Genomic DNA, 13,635 nt, shown 5'->3' on the forward strand with positions numbered 1-13,635 from the left:
TCAACAAGCATTGGGGGAGTAGGGCCTCACCTCCTTTGCCGGGAAGCATTGAGACTGTGATCTTGGGCACACAACAAAGGGATTTGGCTTGCCTACAATCACCAACCGGGGAGTGTCAGATCTGATAGCTTGAGTCGGCTTTATCTTGCTGGTCACAAGTTGCGTCTTCTACCACTGGTACTTCAGGATATCTTTACCCATCGGAAAATGCTCAAAGCCATAAGTTCAGTACTCTCCAGTATACATTATTGAAAGCCTTTGGGGACGTATAGCAGTTCTGGTGAACATTTCAGCTGCATTATGCATTTCTCCCCCCATACCTCTGGTTCTGAGGAAGATTTGCCAAGTCTGGGTCCAAGTGTGTCTCATTGCTCTGGATTGACCAAGAAGAGTGTGGTGCCCAGATCTTGGATGCCACTCCACATTTCCCCAATCAAGCTACCATTCAGACCAGACCTCATTCTCCCAGTCGGAGGAGATGGTGCTGCACTCCAATCTCCAAAGCCTTCAGTTACATGTCTGGAAATTGAGCAGGCATACCTCATCTCCTTTCAGCTGCCACTGGAGGTGGTTGACATTATTCTTTCAACACACTGCCCCTTTACAAAGTCTCCTTTCTCTGGCAGATGGAGCAACTTTGTGGCATGGTGTTCAGACAACAGTATAGACCCATTACCGGCCACCTCCAAATTACTCACCAACCTGCCTGCCTCTCTGTTTGACTGATGGTTATAGAGAAAGTTAATCAGATGCCTAAGATTATATGTTTGCATTACATTACTCTGTCTAAATATCTGTCCTCTCTTATCGAAGGATGGGGAAAAAATTAATAGAAACTGATGCTGCTCCGGGGTGGACACTATATGGCTTTGGTGATGTCATCTGGCACCAGTTATTATGTCGATGCAAGTCAGTGCCCCCCTACCGGCAACATGAGAGCTTTGACTTTTTCGTGCCCAGTCTGACACCTGAGATATGTTTCTTTTACAGGTGAGAAATCTGCATGTAGATAAAGGGTCCACCAGAGTGATCATTACCGCAGCAAGAAACCCTTTCATCTTTTCTATAGCAGTGATGTTCCATATTCTCCCTCAACAAATAGCCTTCGGCTGTTTATCTATTGAATTAAACACTAGAGTAGCACTGCAGCTGGCTGGAGTTTTGTTAGTAATTTGCCTCTGTATGATGCATAGTGAGGTGACTGTCACTGTGTAAAAATGCTTCAGGCAATGCTTCCATTGAAAACACAATTTTTTGATTTGCCTATAGCGTTTGACTGCATTGACTGATTTGCATAAAATTTGACAATCTACTAATTCAGTCACCTAAGTGTCAACATTCCAAATTTTGTAAAGCTCCATGCCGAGCAAAAAAGGTTAATATATGGGAGAGGGGAGGCATGAGAACAAGGGAAGGCTTAAAAAACAGAAGTGTTTTCTAACTTTTTTTTTGCTCCCATGAGAAACTTTCCTTACGCCTCCTACCCAAACTGATTTATACCAACTTGGAAGGAAAGTAGAACTTTACTCCGAAAAGGTGCTTTTGTTGGTTTGGTGTTAATCCGTTTAGTAATTTTGGAGATATTTGAGCTTTACAAAATGGTGCTGAACGACATTTAAAAAGTTGACACTTTTTAAACTGCTGTGAATCTGCCCTTTTAATTTCCGAGTTATGACTCTGGGGAATCTTGTCAATGACATACTGATTTTTTTTGTTTGTTATGTATTCACTTTTTTCGGAAGCATGATTGGTTGAATTGGAGCTCATTTTTAGGGTCGAGCCTGCGATAGCATGTGCTAGCGCATGCGTATCGCTTGCGAGACGCTGTAGTAGTTAGAAAAGGGCTTGGAGCCCCGCCCATGTCACGTCAGTGTCTTTCATTGGTTTGTGGGCCTGCCTTTTAAAATCTGCTTGTTTTCATTAGTGGAAGGCATGCACACAACAAGCCTTTTGCAGTGGTTAGCACTCCTGGAGCGCAGCGACAGAGTACCCAAAGTATACGAGGCTCGCTGTTTTCCAACGAGTCTGTGGAGTACTTTTTTCTCTTTTTTCGCAGCGCGATCTCACTTGGCAGAAGTTGAGTGCTTTGCATGACACTCTAACGCGGAGAAATGCGAGATCCGTTGCATTGCAAATGCTTGTTTTTCAGTAGGTAGAGTGCAGGACCAACCCTGCTGTACAAAGCCATTGGCAGTGCACAATGGGGTTTGGTTGCTGAAATGACGTTAGGCGATTACTGTGCTCAGCATGGGTTGGCTGATTGAGTTTAGGTGCAGGATCCTGCTATCCAAACTCCAGTGTGCATGGCCAAAGATTGCGTAGTGGAGGATGGTTGCTGGCAATGAAAGTAATTGGGGAAAAAAGTAGTCTTTAAAAGTGAGTTGTGTCTGACTCAAATGCAAGAAACTTCTGAAATCAGCCAGTTATGTCACCAAACGCAATATGCTGTTGCCAGCTAATTCTTTTGTAAACCATGTAGTATGTATTTAACATTATCTATAATAGTAACCTTGATATCCAAATACACAATCTCTCAATTACTGATGGTACTAGTCAATTGACAGAAGAATTATCTCCGTATTATTCCATTTTAGAAAAAGGTATTTATAATGTAATCCACGTGTTTCATGAATTCAGTTAAAGTGCCCCATAATACCTACTTCGTCCATTATCCCATGAACACATTGGTATAGCTGGGGCAAAGCAGATACCCAAGGCAGTTCCAACTGCATGTATAGATGGTCAACAAGTCAAAAGATATTTCTGTAAAAACACCTTTGCTTCATCTTTAAGATCATCTAGGCATGTTGAAAAAAAATGTATAGGATTAATTACAAGAAAATTGAAACTTTTTTTTTTTTTTTTTTTTTTGTTTTAATCTTGGTTGACACTAGTATATAAATATGCAAAATCAGGAAATCTTGTTCCCACCTAACGTCAGATCTTACACAGGAAATCTGCCTCTTTAACATACATATCCCTCAGCCAAATACCACGTTTCCCCTTTGATTGTTTTAACTCAGTGGATTTTTCATTTGTAATGTGTTGATGGCTTGTTTTTCTTTCGCAGCTCTAGATCCCTTTGGCTATTTTCTACTCTCTGTACCCTTGTATAGAAACGTTTTAAACAGGATACCACTTCTTGTTGAAATCTGTTTATTTTGTCATGTGCTTCCTGAGAGCATATGTTGAGGTGGTCTAAAGGGCTGTATTAATAGTTGTGTAGGCAAAGTTAAGTCTGTCCTGGTGAAGCACCGTAGCCAGCCCTATTTGGGTGGGTGCAACAGCTGAGAGTGGCAAAACCCTCAAACTCTAATAGTTGACAAAAGGAAAGACGGAACTTCCAGGCGTAAGCAAAGATATAAGTTTATTGGACAGTTTATGGAGTTTCCAACAATCGATTCCTTTTGGACTGAGGTGGTGGGAACACTGTCGGAGATGCTGGGGAGGGAAATTGTGTTAAATCTCCCCCTTGTTTTTTGAAGGATTGGACTAAAGAGAAAAGGAACTTTCTGTTTTATGCTGTTCTTATGGCAAGAAGGGAGATTTGCTTATAATGGGTTACAGTGCTCCCTCCCACATACAGGAGTTGGCTTGAAGGTCTTTTGTATACAGCAAAATTAGATACAAAGGTGGGTGGCCCGAGCAGAGATTGAAAAAGAAGTAGTTATGGGCTCCCCTTCTGGAGTAGGGGGGGAGACTTTAATGACCTCCCCTCCCCCTCTCTTCCCTTCAACCGTAATGTTATGACATAGAGATGGTGAGCTGAACAGGGAAGGCAAATGTTAGGGTTAAAGTCTAATGATTAAATCTTTTTTCACCTGTGCCAGCCACGAGGGGCGCTCCCAGGAAGGTTGAGTGGGTGAGATTGGTCTCCTTGGGCTTGCTGTCCACTTTCATGTCTTTTGTTATGGAAAGTGGGAAGGTTGCGGTGTGCAGGTGTGATAGAAGCTCTGAGGTGTATGAGGTCTAAAATAATAAATATATAAAAAAGAAAAATGAAAGCTTATTGGTCTGTCCATAGCAAGGCCACCATCAATGTGTCTCAGCAAAACTGCCTTGTTCAGCATCCCTTCACAGGATCAGGAAAGCCATTTTTAAACATTCCAAACTCACTGAAAGTGCAATTAATTTGAAAGAAATATTTTCCTCTTGTTAAACCCCGCTTACGACACACATATATGAACAGTATGAAGTACGAGCAATGGTGAGGAAGTTGATATTGCAAATACTGATTCATCATACAAATAACGAGTAATCTGAATAAATATGCAAATTACTCATTCCAAAATGTACTGCCACAGTGGGTATTAATATAAACTGCAATAATTTAGTAACAGTTTTTTTGTTTCATATGCACCAACAAATAAGTGTCGACAGTTGTCAAAAATACCATTGCAAGATGGGTAGCCCAGACTGTTGAGACCTGCTGCACCTTACCATGGAAAACTCATGATAAACTGAGAGCACACTCAACCAGAAAAAAGGGTGCCACCCTTCCCTTCATAGCAAATGTATTCATTAAGGGTGTGTGCATGGCCTCTACATGGTCATCAATCCACACCTTTACAAAACACTGTTGATGGAGATCCATGTGAACAGGGAGGTTCAACTGGGTTAGAAAGTCTTATGGCAACTCTTTGCAATCACATGCACTTCAACACATCCCCTCCCTCTTGGGTCTAATAACAATACATAGTCTATGTGCAGCATGCAAATTCAAATAAAAAACATGCCGCAAGTGGAATCTATCACTTACTGGTAAAAATGGTTTTGCCCCTTTAAGACTATTCTGAGTTGACAAGAGACACTTCCACTTAGTTAGATAAAAAAGGTTTTAAAACTGCAGGATAATCACCTAAACAGGGGAAAATAATCTGAAGATGACCACAATGCACAGGAACATTGTTGGGTTATGTTCAATTTTATAGGGGGTGGCACTGCCACCTTTTGGTTAATGCCCCCAAAGAAAAACATACAGGTGATAGGGACATTTTCAGATCCAACCACCAAACGATGGACTATGCACAACATGTGAATCCAGAAAAGTCTTCAAGCTGCAGGACTATTGTTATGGGTAAGTAACTTCTTTCTTTGTTTCCAAGGTACTTTCGAGCCTCTGAGAGAAGACCATGAATAGTGGAATGGGAGTCACTTTTGACAGCTAATGTGTAGTGTTGGTGGCATGGTAGATGTAAGAATTCTACTTTATTAGATTTTTATTGAGTATATATAGAATTATGGATGGGTTGCTGTGAATAATACTGATTGTTTCTCTAAGGGGTTTTGGGTGACTATAATAAAAAACAAGAGAGAAGCTTGTGTTGTTTACAATGTTCCTCAGAAGCATGAGGTGAAAAGCATCCCAATTTTTCACTTTTTACCCAGCTATCACTTTATGTATTCCCCCCCCCCTTCCTCTCATCAGCTGCCCCTTCTTTCAGCTGCTACACAAAGAGGCTGTGCACTCTTCTCTTCATTGGAGCAGAAGGCCAAGGCTACATTTACATGCTATCAGTGAGCCATGTCAGAGCATCCTACAATTCCTTCATGATGTAGCAACAGTGGGAAACACCTTTTGTTTCCATTTGTTGTATATCATAGCACTAAATAATGCAGATTTTCCGCAGCCCCGGTGGGAAGAAAATCTTGGTTTTATTAAAAACACGAAGGCTAATATTACGCAATTCTCCTGTATTGCAACTCACACAGCAGCAGCAAGGAAATCGTTTTAGAACTTTAAAGAACACTCTAACATTCCAGAACTTGCATAAAAATACAGAACCTGCAGTCATCTTCCCTCTATGACTGCAGAGATATGTATTTTGCATGAGGGTTTTCTATTTTCATATGGACTAGGATGCTTCAGTTGGATTCAGATTAATACCAGTTACTCTTCAAGGTGAATACAATGTTTAACAAATGTACAATAAAGAAATGGTCATGGAAAATAAGATATCGTCTCACTTGGAGTTAGTGGGATACTGAAACTCAGTCTACATCAGGAATGGAAACAAATCTTTGATGTGCTTATATAGGTTTACGAGTGTGACAATAGCACGTAAGTGCAAATGTGACAAACCCTCAAAGTTAGATGTCCTTAATTAGTAGAACCTGTGAAGTTTAACAGGCGGATGGATAAAATGCAAATTTTACAAGACAGTGGGTTAGTACTTTCTTTGGTCGTGTGGGGTGGGATAAAACTGTAGACGTTTATTTTAACTGTTTGTATAATCTCTGTAAATGGAAAGAAGTTGAATAGAAGAAACCATCGTTCTATTAGGCGTAATAATCCAGATGAAAACTAAAAAAGTGATACTTTACTAGTTTCTCAGGTGTGTAATTTAGCTTAATTGTGATTGACTAAAACTGCTCCGGAGGATTGTTATTAAGATTTGTTTGCCCCTCTTCTGCACTAGGTTTGGTGCTGTTGCATGCGGAGTGGGATTGGAGCTGTATGTATTCGGTGGAGTTCGAAGTCGTGACAATGACAATCAAAACAGTGAAATGGTGGCATGTAAATCTGAGTTCTATCATGACGAATTTAAAAGGTAAATGTGTGTTTCAAGTAATCACCTCTGCAAAGTATTAATTGGTTCAAAGTACCTGGAATGCATTCTATACTACTAAAATTTGGCTGCCGGTGTCACTCTAAGGGATTGGGTGGAGAATATTGCAAGCTCATACAAACACAGTAGGGGCATCCCTAGGTAACTTTTCTCAAAAAAGGATGGAATTTATTTGGCTTGAAAGGGGACTTGTAGACTTCCACTATATTCTTTGATGTATTATGAAAGAAGGTCTGTGCAGCAGTGTCATTTGAAGGCCCAAATTAAATGCTTTACTTTATCTAGGCCTGATGAAAATGCTGCCTGTCTGTCAGTCAGTCAGTCAGTCAGTCAGTCAATCAGGTTTTATAAAGCGCAGCTACTCACTCTTGAGGGTCTCAAGGCACTGGGAGAGGGTCCTGCCTCATCCGAAGAGCCAAGTCTTGAGGTTCTTCCTGAAGATGGTGAGTGATGGGCTTTGTCTGAGGTGCATGGCAAGTTGTTCCAGCTATTAGCTGCGAGGTAGGTGAAATATCTTCCTCTGGTGGTGGTTTTCCGGGGTGGCTGTCAGCTCTTGTTGTGTGTGTGTTTTTTTTTTTTTTTTTTTTAAAGAAATATTACCATCAACCAACATATATACATCAGAGTACTAAGACTAAACAGTTGAAATACATGTGCATCTGCTGTTAGGAAAATATGTGAAATTCAAACAAGTAACTGATTGTTCTCTGTGTTGCATTTTGTATGTTGTCTTGTTTAATTGTATCCTTGTTTTGAGGCAACATGTTTAAGAGGGACTAAAACTAGAGCTTTTACATTTTCAGCACATGTTCTGATACTGTATTGTTTAAAGGTAGTTCTCGGAGGATTATTAAAACAACTATAAATATTATAGGTTTCAATTGAAATAAAGCAGGTTGTAATAAGCTGTAACTCTAAGGTTTTCATGTAATTGTGTAGCAATATATTTGCAGAGCACATTTTAAAAAACTATTAGAGTGAAGCATCAGTAACATACATATCTGGTAGAGACTTCCAGTTGCAGATTCCTTACCTTAAAATTAAACTCAGGTGTCAGACTGGATTCAGAATTTTTTCTTTGAGCAGTACCCTTGCGCGCCGTCATGTGGCATTGGTCAACTCTGCATCTGTTGTTGGCATCGTGGTGGCCATCATAATGTCGCGGTCGTATATAGGCACTACCCCGGCGCGCTAACAACCATTCTTTTCTTTCCGCCCCACACATAGATCTGGAGAAGAACTGCCCTTCGGCACTTTTTGCTAAATTCAACCTTTTTGTCGGCACTTTGACTTTTTGGTGTGTCTAGGGATGTCATGAAAGACCAGTTACAAGCTGTGTGACTCCTGTCACCAAATGATGTCAGTGACTGATCCGCACCTTGTGTGCTTGTGGTGTCTGGAACACTACCACTACCTGAAGTCGTGCTCCAAGTGCCAGGCCATGAACCCAATGGCTTTGAGGGAGCGTTCCCTAAAGCTCATGGTGGCCTGGTGCTCGACTCTGCATCGCTCCCGGCCTCATTCGAGAGGAAGGTCTTGAGACCGCTGGCGAAGTCATCAACACTCCTCGTCCTCCCATTCTAAATCTTCGGGACATTCAGTCATAAGAAGAAGTCAAAGAAGGCCAAACATTCTTCGACTTCACCCTGTTGCTTGGCCGATGCAACGTGGGAAGAGCGTTGATGCTCTAGGCCTCTGTCTGCGGAGCCTACTTCTGGGTCCGCTCATCGCCTCCCCCGACTTTCTGGGAGCCGGAGCCACATCTGCCTAACTAAAGGAATTTTATGAGGCCATAAGCAACATCTTTGGGTGGACCGACCCACCTGCGGCACCTTCGGGGCCTGGGGGTTGGATGGGGGCTCCTCAGGTTCAGTGCCGGTGGCTTTGGCTCCAGCCACTGAGGGCACCTCCAGATCAGTTGTCAGATTCGTGCCGACGCCAGTCGTACCAATGTGATCTTCCCCAGCTCTGGCAAAGATGTTGATGCTCCAGATGCAGGTTGGGCCCACAATCTGCGTTGACACAGCCCTAATCCCCAATTAGCCGTTTCAGACTTCGATGGGGTCTTCTCACCCCAGTTTGGATTCTGACCCTTTTTACTATGGGTATGAATACAGGGAAGGCTTGGAGCAGTCGCTGGATCCTCTGGAATACCAGCTCGACAACCCTGAATTGGACTGGGCACAGGAATTGGGCGAGACTAGTGGTCTGGATACTTCTCCAGATGCTGACATGCTTTCTCCCTCTACTGTGGCTACGGCGGAGGAAGCATCATATTCTATGGTGATCACTAGGGCAGCTGAGGTCCTCGTCATCAAGCTTCCTTCTGTGGCGGTCAGGGCTAACCTCCTGACTGAGGTGCTTCAACCTGGGGCTTCCACTTTGGAACCCCTTTTGCCCTTCAATAAATCCCTCACTGATGTCCTTCTGGGTACCTGGTCTAGACCCAGTACAGGGGAGCCTGCCATCATCGGCCTGCGCTGAACGAGCCTAAATGCCCATCTCAACACCCTATGCCTGAGAGCCTGGTCATCCAGGCTTCTTCATCTTCTGGCACATTCCCAACCACACCCCTGGATAGGGAATCAAAAAGACTGGATCAGCTTGGGAAGAAGATGTTTTTTTCCTCCAGTCTGGCATTGCGGTCCATGAACACCGCATGCCTCTTGGCTTGCTACACCCATTCAATTATAGGATATGGTCGGGCAAGTGTTGCCGCAGGTCGTGGAGGAGGCCCGGGCCATCATCTCCCAAGCCATTGCTGATGGGAGACATGCGGCCAATTTCACGATCCATTGTGGTCTGGACACAACTGACTCACTAGGTAGATGGGTTGCATCAACGGTGGCCTTAAGGCACCATGCCTGGTTGAGGACATCTGGCTTTTTGGAGGATGCCCAGCAGTTCTTGATGGGCATGGCCTTCGACGGCACCTGTCTCTTCAGAGACAAAGCAGAGCTTGAGTGTTTTAAGGAGTCCCAGGCTATGGCTCGGTCCCTTGGCCTCGCTGCAGCCCCTCGCCCAGCACAGTCCGCTTTATGCACCTTTCGTGGCCACTGAAGGGATGCCCTTTCATGTCCTTTCCCTTCCAGACACTGAGCTGCACATGCTGCTCAGCCCCTGCGTGGCTGTGGAATCCAACAGGCTTGTGGGTCAGGGAGCCAGAGGTCTGCCCAGTCCACCCCAGCTGCTGTTGCTGCCTCCAAACCCTCCTAGTCAGTCGCCCCATCATGGACCAGTAGGAGGTATGATCCATCATCACCTGCCCCACTGGGAATTGATAACCACGGACAGGTGGGTTTTGCAAGTAGTCCAAAGGGGCTACTTCCTACCCTTCGAGACTACACATCCGACCATGCCACTGTCTTATGTCTGTTTCTCGATGGATCATGTAGCGCTTCTCTGTGAGGGAATCGCGCCTCTCTTGGCCAAGGGAGCCATAGAATGGGTCCATGCACCAGAAGAAGGCTGTGGTTGTTGTTCCTGCTACTTTCTAGTGCCCAAGTAGGACAAGGGCACTCACCCTATTCTAGATCTCCGGGCCCTCAATCTCTTCCTCAGGAAGGAGAAATTAAAAATGCTCACCCTGGCTGAGGACCTGTGTGCCTTGGACCCTGGAGACTGGATGGTAGCGTTGGACTTGCAAGACGCTTACTTCCATGTACCCATGCTTCCTGCCCACAGACACTACTTGCAACTCGTAGTAGGTCATGAGTACTTTCAGTTTACCGTGCTCCCCTTCACGCTTATGAGCGCCTGTCGGGTGTTCACAGAAATGATGATGGTGGTTGCAGCTCATCCGCGCAGGTTAAGAGTTATCAATCTTCCCCTACCTCAACAACTGGCTGTTGAAGAAGAGCACCCCCTAGACGGTTGTCTCCCACCGCCAGACTACGGCGAACCTTCTGCACTCGCTGGGGTTCACTGTAAACATGCTGAAGTAACACCTGACTCTTTCTCAGATGCTCCCCTTCATCAGAGCTGTTCAGGACACAGTGCGGTCTATGGCGTATCCTCCCGAAAAGCGAGTCCAGGATATTCAGGTTATGATTGTGATGTTTCAGCCTCTATCCTGGATTCCGGTGAGAATGACTCTGAGGCTCCTGGGCCTCATGGCCTCCTGCATTCTGCGGGTGACACATGCCAGATGGCATATGCGGGCTATGTAGGGGGACCTGAAGTTCAGCATCGGGGAAACCTCTCTGACATGGTCCAGACCTCTGAGGGAACTGTGCAAGATCTGCAGTGGTGACTTTCAAATCGCGATTGGGTCAACAGCAGATCCCTCTCCTTTACCCCAACCAATCTTGCAGTAGTGACCGATGCGTCACTTCTGGGATGGGGTGGCCACATGGGAGAGGCGGAGATCAGAAGTGTCTAGTGTCTGGCGGAGTCCAGACTCCACATCAACCTTTTGGAGTTTCAGGCGATCAGGTTTGCATTGAAAGAATTCCTTTCCTCTCTAAAAGGGAAAGTGGTGCAGGTGTTCACCAACAATGCCACCCCCATGTGGCACTGCAACAAACACGGCGGAGTGGGGTCGTGGACCCTTTGTCAAGAGTCATAACCCTGGTGGTTCAACATCTGCCGGGCTTCCTTAACGCCAGAGCAGATGAACTCAGCCTTGGCTGCATAGTTGTTCACTGATGGCGTCTCCATCCAGAGGTGGCGCAAGGCCTCTTTCAGCAGTGGGAAGAGCCTTGGTTAGATCTGTTCACCTCCAGAGAGAATGCGCAATGTTAGCTGTTTTGTGCGTTGGAGTTTCCAAGGCGGCACTCACTTTGCGATGCTTTTTGTCTCAAGTGGAGCTCGGGCCTCCTTTACACCTTCCCGCCTTACCACTTCTGCCTAGAGCTCTAAAGAAGATCAAGAGCGACTGGGCCCAAGTAATCCTTGTTTCTCCGGACTGAGCACAAAGAGTCTGGTATCCAGAGCTTTTGAGCATGGCTACGGATCCTCCAATCAGACTGCCCTGTCCACTCACTGGGGAAGCCCTGAACCCTTTCCATGGTATTCACATACCACATAAAGGGTCACCTTCCTACAGTGCCACAAATAAATATTGTCATCACTGTGTAGCAAAGTCCCTTCATTTTCATAATAAACCAAGAGTACAGATGAATACTTTTTTATTTTTTATTTTTTTATTTACCTTCCACCAATAAACATGTACCTTTACAGACTATTTTAAAAACCACGTTTCCCATACAAGGAAAACTACAGTTACAGCCCCAGTCTTGATATGCATGGGTTGCTGAAGTTCATCCCATATTGAAGATCTGTGAACTTTTTCTTTGATTTTAACCCATCCGCTCTCAAGAGGACAGAGAAAACAACAGGCATGGAAAAAAGAAAAGAAATACAATAGTGATTCCCGGTACAGAAAGTGAGTTGGCCCCTGATGGAGCAGGATGAAACAAAAAAAAAAGGAGAGACAGTGAAATCACCAGAGAAGTGCCAAAGAGGTCAATAATAACCGTTCCAGTCTATTCTGAAGTGTGAGAGTATACTACCCTCAAGATCTACAACACTGCAAGCCCTAAACACCCCCCCCCCCCCCCCCCTCAGCACGGGCTCACCATCCTGGCTCAATTACTCCGGCTCTAGCTGGCTTCGCCAATCTATTAATGATGCCATATGCCTTCACCTAGGCATCTAGACTTATTCCCTCTTTTAGCATACAGAGCCATTTTCAGGTTAAAAACAGCCGAAAGGTACCCAAGCCATTGATGAACGGTTGGTGGTGTCTTATCTAGCCTGCAAGAAGCAATACAAAGTCGAGCTATAGCCAGAGCAAAGATGAATCTTTCAGCGTGGCAAGGAAATCCACCTGCTTGCACCCCTAGAAGAATGAGCTGAATCGTCAGCAACACTCTCTCCCCCACACAAACACCGATGAAGTTAGATACCTCCCTCCAGAGGGTGACTAAAGAGGGGCACTTACTAAACATATGGATTAAGTCAGCCTCATGTGCGTTACACCATAGACGGGTAGTACCCACAGAGCCGCCCCATGTTGCGATTTTAAGCGCGTCTGATAGAGGATAAATACTGTTTTAAAATGCTGTGCTTGAAGATTAGTCGATACTCATACTGAGTTAGCGAATTCAAGACATTCCAGAAAAGAAGTTCTGTTTGACCTATACCCAGCCTGGTTGCCCACTTGGCAGCATGCTGATCTAAATCGTCAGCGGGTAACATATTTAGTTCCTTATAAAGCTGGATAATTGTGAAGTTTTCAGTCCTGGATAATAGCTCTATAAGGGCAATAGTCTGAAAGCCCTAGCCCCCACTTTCTTCCTTACTTAGGAACATATAGCTTAATATACGGTCACCTCTCTCCTTAGGAAGGACCAGGTATTTTGCCGCCCTCCTCGGTTTGGCAAATGCCCACACAAATTGTGTATGACTGCATTTATTATCCTAAACCAAGAGTTGTTAAACTCTAAGGGAGTAGCCCGAAATAAATATACCAATTTTGGAAGAATAATTATTTTATCATGTTACTCCGGCCTACAATGGTTAGGTGTAGGTTTTTTCATGTCTGAACACATGTCGTTTTTTGAATTATCAGGGATAAATTGCATTCCACCAGTTGATCCAAGTCAGCTGTTAAAGTTACCCCCAGGTACACTGCTCTTTCGACCACCCTTTTGTCCTGAACTTGATTAGGTTTATCAATGACCAGCTGGGTCTTATCACAATTGACTAAATAACCAGAGAAAGAGCCAAACCTTTCTGCCTTTTGCTCTGTTTGCCCTAGTGTAGTATTAGGATCTGTACTAACCACGGCGATGACATCTGCATATGCCTAGACCTTCGTGTCCCACTCCCATTTCTAGACAGGCTTGATGATGGCATTCTGCTCCAGCTTCCGAACTAGCAGATCAATATAGAGGGCAAAAAAAAGCAGAGCGCAGGGACACCCCTGCCTTCTACCCCTGGAGATTCGAATCTCTCCTGATTGGCCTCCCATCAGTTGAAGCCTTGCCGTGGGTTTATGATAGACTGCTTTTATAGCTTGGATATACCGAGGGCCAATGCGATATTGTCCTATCACTTTCCA

The 13,635-nt window shown here is 44.5% G+C and overlaps 1 protein-coding gene across 1 annotated transcript in view; it reads left to right on the plus strand.

Annotated features, from left to right (window-relative positions):
* The window catches only part of GAN (gigaxonin), a 241,000-nt gene that overhangs the window by 151,051 nt on the left and 76,314 nt on the right, over positions 1-13,635 (plus strand). Inside the window, exon 9 of the mRNA XM_069216942.1 lies at positions 6,420-6,551. Coding sequence (XP_069073043.1) covers positions 6,420-6,551 — 132 coding nt within the window. The remainder of the gene's footprint in view (positions 1-6,419; positions 6,552-13,635) is intronic.

The sequence above is a fragment of the Pleurodeles waltl genome, chromosome 12, assembly GCF_031143425.1.
Source record: "Pleurodeles waltl isolate 20211129_DDA chromosome 12, aPleWal1.hap1.20221129, whole genome shotgun sequence".
NCBI classification, from domain to species: Eukaryota; Metazoa; Chordata; class Amphibia; order Caudata; family Salamandridae; genus Pleurodeles; species Pleurodeles waltl.